The sequence below is a fragment of the Alosa pseudoharengus genome, unplaced genomic scaffold (assembly GCF_046254945.1).
Source record: "Alosa pseudoharengus isolate Yale_2024_CS ecotype anadromous, Long Island Sound unplaced genomic scaffold, YU_APseudo_1.1 YU_APseudo_1.1_scf_3, whole genome shotgun sequence".
Taxonomy (NCBI): Eukaryota; Metazoa; Chordata; class Actinopteri; order Clupeiformes; family Clupeidae; genus Alosa; species Alosa pseudoharengus.
In genome coordinates, this window is record NW_027468718.1 from 33,461,658 (window position 1) to 33,468,372 (window position 6,715).

At 46.2% G+C, this 6,715-nt stretch overlaps 2 protein-coding genes across 2 annotated transcripts in view; one reads left to right on the forward strand and one right to left on the reverse strand.

Moving 5' to 3' along the window:
* The window catches only part of LOC143099926 (E3 ubiquitin-protein ligase TRIM35-like), a 491,084-nt gene that overhangs the window by 310,411 nt on the left and 173,958 nt on the right, over nucleotides 1-6,715 (forward strand). The gene's annotated exons all lie outside the window — the stretch shown is intronic.
* LOC143100676 (protein FAM117B-like) overlaps nucleotides 5,015-6,715 on the reverse strand; it is a 40,705-nt gene continuing 39,004 nt past the window's right edge. Inside the window, exon 8 of the mRNA XM_076264073.1 lies at nucleotides 5,015-6,283. Coding sequence (XP_076120188.1) covers nucleotides 5,977-6,283 — 307 coding nt within the window. The 3' untranslated portion in view covers nucleotides 5,015-5,976. The remainder of the gene's footprint in view (nucleotides 6,284-6,715) is intronic.

Genomic DNA, 6,715 nt, shown 5'->3' on the forward strand with positions numbered 1-6,715 from the left:
TTCCCCTGAGAAGTGGGATCATACATATTAAAGACCAGGAAGTTATGCCTTCATTACTGCAACATAAGTGTTATTCTCATATGTACTCTACCCTCACACACACACACACACACACACACACACACACACACACACACTGGAAACATATGCTTCACACACAATCCATCCAAAATGACAGGCAAATGTAAAGACTACAGTAAAGCCTTCACACACACACACACACTCACAGGCAAATGTAAAGACTACAGTAAAGCCTTCACACACACACACACACACACACACACACACACACACACACACACACACACACACACACACACAGGCAAATGTAAAGACTACAGTAAAGCCTTCGGCGCTGCACGTCCCATGCATGACCCCGGTCACCCCCTGGCCCCAGTGTCCATGCTCCTGATCCCTAGCCTGGGAAATGGCCACGCTATGATGGCAGAAGTAATGTGCCCGCAGCCATAGCATCACTTAATCAAACACCGCAGTGTACTGGAATGGGAGAGGATGGTATGGGCATAAGCAGGACTGCATTGTTGGGTAAATGTGCCAGTGTACTGGCATGGGTGAGGATGGTATGGGCATAAGCAAGACTGCATTGTTGGGTAAATGTGCCAGTGTACTGGCATGGGTGAGGATGGTATGGGCATAAGCAGGACTGTGTTGTTGGGTAAATGTGCCAGTGTACTGGTGGTAAGCTGTATGGGAGACTGTGTTAAGGACAAATGTGCTTGTGTAAATGCACTGAATGTATGTGAAGCTCTGTGGTACCAAATTTCCAATCAACACACTCTCTTTTTCTATCTATCTATCTATCTATCTATCTATCTATCTATCTATCTATCCTACCAACGACACATCCTGATTACACAGCCATATAACTGTGAATCACACACAAAGACATGCACACACACTGACAAGCTCCCTTGTTGTTTCTCTGTACTATACATTTTAGTAATCCTAAAACACACATCAAACTGAGACTCATAGCTAACAGATAGCCTACATTCTCCCTTCATGACCTGTAGATTTGGTAGACAGTGTTACCACTAGGCCTGTGTCTGCTGTGCTGTCTGGGCATTAATCCCATAGTAATGCAGGTGCGCACTGCAGGTTGAGCAGCTGGTAGTTACTTGGCTTGTCAATTTTAATGTGTGTATGTGTGTGTGAGCGTGCGTGCGTGTGTGTGAGTGGTGAGTGTGTGTGTGTGAGTGGTGAGTGTTTGTGTGTGTGTGCGTGTGTGTTGGGTGGCTAGTGAGGGGTGGCAGATGGACAGGCCTCACTCCAGTAGTCGGCTGTCTGCCTTAGCCCTACACACGCCTGGGGGGTCTGTGTGTGTGTGTGTGTGTGTTGGGGGGGGGGGGGCTGTATGTGTGTGTGTGTCTGTGAGTGTGGGTCTGTCAGAGGGGCAGTGGGGTGTCATTGACGCCCAGAGCCCAGCAGTCAGAACGCTCCTACAAAGCCAATCTCAGCGTCCGGCCTCTCGCTTGGTCTGGCCTGTTGCTTCACTCCTGTGCTGTTTGGGTTCACACACACCGACTCACTAACAGAATCCTCTCATCGGACACTCCATCCAGTGTGCCTGGACTTGACCGGACCAAATCTAGCCTGCTCGAGACGCTTCAGGTCAGCGCCAGCCTTTCTACTAACAGTCCTGCTACAGGCATGTCATGAATGCTAGGAGGCTAATACTTATATATAAATTATGAAAAGGTTTATGTTTGCACTCTTGTTAAAACCCAGATGACCTGAATAAAAACAAATATATAAATATGACTTTCAAGCAACATTCAGTTCTAATGTGCCTCATTCAAATTTATACCATAGGCCTGTTTGTCGGTATAAGGAAAGCTTATCTGACGTTAACATAACAGTTTATTCTCACTATGACCACCAGAGGGCGAATGTGAGATTTTAGAAACAGCTGAGCACATGCCAAAGAATTGTTTTCATAACTCTGCTCTGCGGAAGACGTTAACGACCTAAGAAGGTAAATAAACAGGGTGACAGTAAACGGTAGTTAATCGTTTCACATTTTATTCTGTATCAAAGCAATGGGTAAAATGCAAAGTTGTAGGGTAGCCTATATGAATGCAACTGCTAGACCAAATTTCATGGATGAGAGTTAGTTCTGTCCCAGAGCTTAGTATCGAGGCTATTAATGAACCAACCTAATAGGTCCCCTGACCCAGCCAGGCCTCAGCTGCTTAAAATACATAAAGTTAAACACAGTTAAGCTATCTGGCTAACGCTAACCTTTAAATCCTGTTTGTCTATCTGGCTGGGGTCATCCCTATGTTCCCCAGGTCCAATGTTCCCCGGGTCCTATATGTTCCCCGCTCGGGGTTAGGGTTAGGGTTTTAAAAAAGGGTTCTATGTTCCCCGGTCCCATACAAAGCTGTGGTGACACTCACTCTCAGTGAGAGATTGTGCGTAGGATATGTGTGTGTTTATGTGACTTAGTACGAGAGAAGACACAGAAAAGCAACGATGACACAAGTTTGCATTGAGAGCAAGTGTAACTTTATTATTTCTTCTGATATGCGAACAGTCATGGTTCTCCAAACACTGGGCAGTCATTACAGACGTTCTGCTTCAGCAGAAGAGGAAAATAAAGTCCAGAAGAAATGAGATTCGCTTTCAAACAACCACACCTTACACATTACATTGGTATTCAGACAGAATACCGCAGCCTCCTTTTGCATTGTACTCATCTAGGCATTCCCCATTACCCAACACATCAACTGTCTTCTTCCAAGACACCACTGAACTCATCCACCCATCTGTTCAGACATTCATTCATTCATGTATTCATTCATTGATTTTCAAGTCGCTGCCTAATTCACAAATCTCTCTACTAATGTAATGATACACTACTTAGAAAGAGTTCAGGCCACTGGACCAGGAACAGGCATTTGCTTCTCATGACAAGCCCTGGAAAAAAAAAAAAAAACATGACTGCAGCCGCCTCCTATTGTAGGACAAAACACACACATACAGAAACACACACACACACACTATTCCTTTATTCGCACCTAATGGGCATTCTCCTCCATGCTATGCACATACAATAGAATACCAACAGAGCAGACGATAACGTTATAATCTACTGAAATCATGGTGGCCTGGAGAATGCATTAGGTGGAATAAGAATAGTGTGTGTGTGTGTTTCTGTATGTGTGTGTTTTGTCTACAATCCGGAGGCGAGAAGAACTAAAAAAGAGCTATGAACAGTCTTTCCGCTGGAACAGAAAGACAGAATAGATACAAAATAAAAATAGTACAGAGCAGAAATTCTGCAGGTGTTGGTCTGAGGTACTACTCCTCAGCAGAGTTGGGAGAGAACTCAACTTTCCAGAATGCACAGCTGTCTACACTTCTCAGGCTGGTACTGAAGGCTGGAATATTGATATAGTTTTTAAAACCACACAAAGTGCTAAGATATTTCAAGTTTCTGCTTCATGTTCCTCTTAAAGCACAGTAGAATGGCGAGCCCTTAACCATGACACTGCTTCTCTGACAACAGGAAGGCCTGCAGAGAAACCTCTGGAGAGGAAACACACCCTAAACCTCAAACACACACAGACACACACACACACACGCGCACGTGTGAATATTTGTATATACAGTATTTGTGTGTGTGAATATGAGGTTAGCAACATCATCTTAGCCACTGTTTGTGGTGTCTTGTCCCCTCTCCACACAGGCACTTCCTGGCTTTGTGTGTGTGTGTCTGTGTGTGTGTGTACATGTGCTTGTATCCACATAAAGGGTGTCTTTATTCGAACACACAGACAAAGAAAATCTCCCGCTAGTCTCCTGTCTTGGTGTTTGTGTTCTGTGGATCACGAGTCACGGATCACGGTTTGGGTCTGGTTCAGTAGAACAACTCTGGACCTCCCCAGACCCAAACCCTGACACAGAACACCCAGGAAAAACACGCTGTTTCCAACAAGTGTGTGTGTGTTTGTGTGTGTGTTGGTGTGTATGTGTGTGTGTGCTGTTACCAGAGATGACATGCATAGTCACCATAGACACCGCACGCACAGTTACCCAGGAGACCACGTCTCTTTGGGTAGACTATTAAAGCACTTGTGTGTGTGTTTTTTTGCTCATTTGTTAAGGCTGTCAAAGAAAAAGTCAACTCATCCAAACATTGTTGTCAATAAAAACAGGAACATGACAAGGATACAAAGCAAGAGGCAATACAAAAACACTTTAACAAATAAACAAAAAAGTTGCCTGCAAGCAAAGGAACCGGAGCGGAAGTGACATTGACCTTTGGGAATGAGAGAGTTCAAAGCTGTGGCGACGACCTCAAGTCAGTATGGAACCAGTGGAAGGGTGCCAGGTTGGAGTTGACATTAAATATCTTCACACAGTTAAGAGATCAATAACCGGCTTCCACAGTCGTTTGCAGGTCACTGTGTGTAAACCACATCTCACTGATGTGACAGAACTGATGATATTTAAATCATAATGATTCAGTGTAAAATAACTGGATTATTTGACTAGTTCACACAGCTGATAGAAACGTGTGGGTATTGCCAGACATACCCTTTGGAGAAGTGTGCAGAATAAAAAAAAAAAAAAAAAAACAGTCTCAGTTTGACAGGAAACACAGAGAAAGAGGCTTCCGGTCACATCTCTATGGTTTATATGTTTAGCTTTGTCATAAAGCTGAGCTAAATGAAGGCAAGCTCCCCACCCAGACGTGCCCACGCAGGCTTCCTCCTCCTCTTCCTCCTCCTCCTCGTCCCTGCTCAGACGGCAGCTCTGATGGATCCGGAGGAGAAGGAGGGATCTGTGCCGCTCGATGGTGTTTTATGCCCCCAACGTCGTCTTCCAGGCAGCGCTGCCGCCGCTTACTTAAAAGGCACCTAATCCTAACCCCAACCCCAACCCTAACCTAACCTTAACCCATGCCTAACCCTAGTGCCTTCCAGGCAACGCTGCCTTGAAGACAACGTTTGGGGCATAAAACACCAAGAAACACCAAGGGGGGGGGGGGGGCATTCTCTCTGTATCTGACCTCTCTCACTCTCTCACACCATCTCTCGCTGTCTCTCTTTCTTTCTATCTCTCACTGTCTCTCGCTCTCTCTCTCTCTCTCCATCTCTTTCTTTCTCACTGTCTCTCTCTCTCTTCCTCTCTGCTTCTCCCTCAAATGTATATTTATTGGTTTTCCATTTTACTAGTAATTACAGTAAACTTAAAATACAAAGTCTCTCTCTCCCTCTCCTTTATTTTTCATGCACCATCCAAGAGAGAGAGAGAGAGAGAGAGAGAGAGAAGAGGAGAGTGGACTTGGGACGATTCCTGACCCTGATACTGATACACTTCCTGTATCAGTCAGCTTGAGACACACACACACACACACACACATACACACACACACCTGTGCTATATGTTCATGAGAAGTCTAGACCTTTCACTAGCTCAGAGGAGAGGAGGGGGGAGCACTGTTCAACTAGTAGCTACAGCTTACTTTCTGTTGTGTGTGTGTGTGTGTGTGTGTTAGATGTTAGCTCATTGTAAGGAGCATCATGTGTGGTCAAGTCCTCTGGTTTCTATGTCTAGACGTACACAATCCTGCCCAGTAGCATGGACACAAAAACGTTAACGCTTTCACTAACAGATTCCCCGTAGGGAAACACCATCTAACCATGTATACATGAGGCTGTGGCACCTCTACAACCATGCAATAACAACCTAATAGCAGCAGTCAGTGGGTGAGGAGTGGCCCAAGCCCGGTACAGATTTGGGGTGAATCCGGCAAATCAGCTACACAATAGCGTCTACCTACAATAGCTGGAATATTATTATTTAATATTTTTTTATAAGTTGTTTTTTCTTTTCTTTTCCCCTCTATGAAAATAAATCAAACGAGTCTGCTGAGAACTTAATCGTGTGTTGCTGAGCTGGGGGTGTCACCACGGCAACGCAAGCGATGCGGTCGCCACGGCGCCCCTAACAGTCGTTCTCCTCAGCGTGGCGGACGAGGGCCAGACTGGCGACACAGCTGGCACGCGTGGACACGGAAGAGGAAGAGGAAGAGGAAGATGACGGTGGTGGTGGAGATGAAGAGGGGCAGGTGGCGGGGGTCGGGGAGAGACTGCCGGTCCCCAGAGTGGGGCCCTTGAGGCTGAGCTCCTGAGCGGCGGGCGGCAGCAGAGGCTGGCGCAGCAGGCAGAAAGCCGAGCCGCTCTTGGGCACAAAGTTCACCTTGTTCCTGTCGGGGCACAACACCTGAGGGAGGGTATGCTGCGGCTTCAGACTGAGAGAGGAAGAGAGAGAGAGAGGGAGAGGAGGAACAGAGAGGGAGAGGAGAGGGAGAGAGAGAGAGAGGAGGGGGATTTGTTAAAACAATTTGTTTCAACAGACAACCACTGTACCTCATGAATCACATTTCACTTTTCTAGGAATTGTGTCTCCTTAAACACCTTTAGAAGGCCCTAAAGGAGAAGAGAGGAGAGGAAAAAAGAAGAAAGGGGGGAAAGGAAATGAGTGGAGGAGAGGAAGAGGGGAAAAAGAGAAAGAGAGGAGGAGAGAGGAAGAGGAGAGGAGGAATAGAGGAGAGAGGATGGGAGGTGTGGATGAGAGAAGAGGAGAAGAGGTTAGGAGGAAGATAGAGGAGGATGATAGGGGAGGAGAGGAGGAGGAGAGGAGAGGAGGATGAGAGGAGGAGAGGAGAAGAGAGGAGGAACTC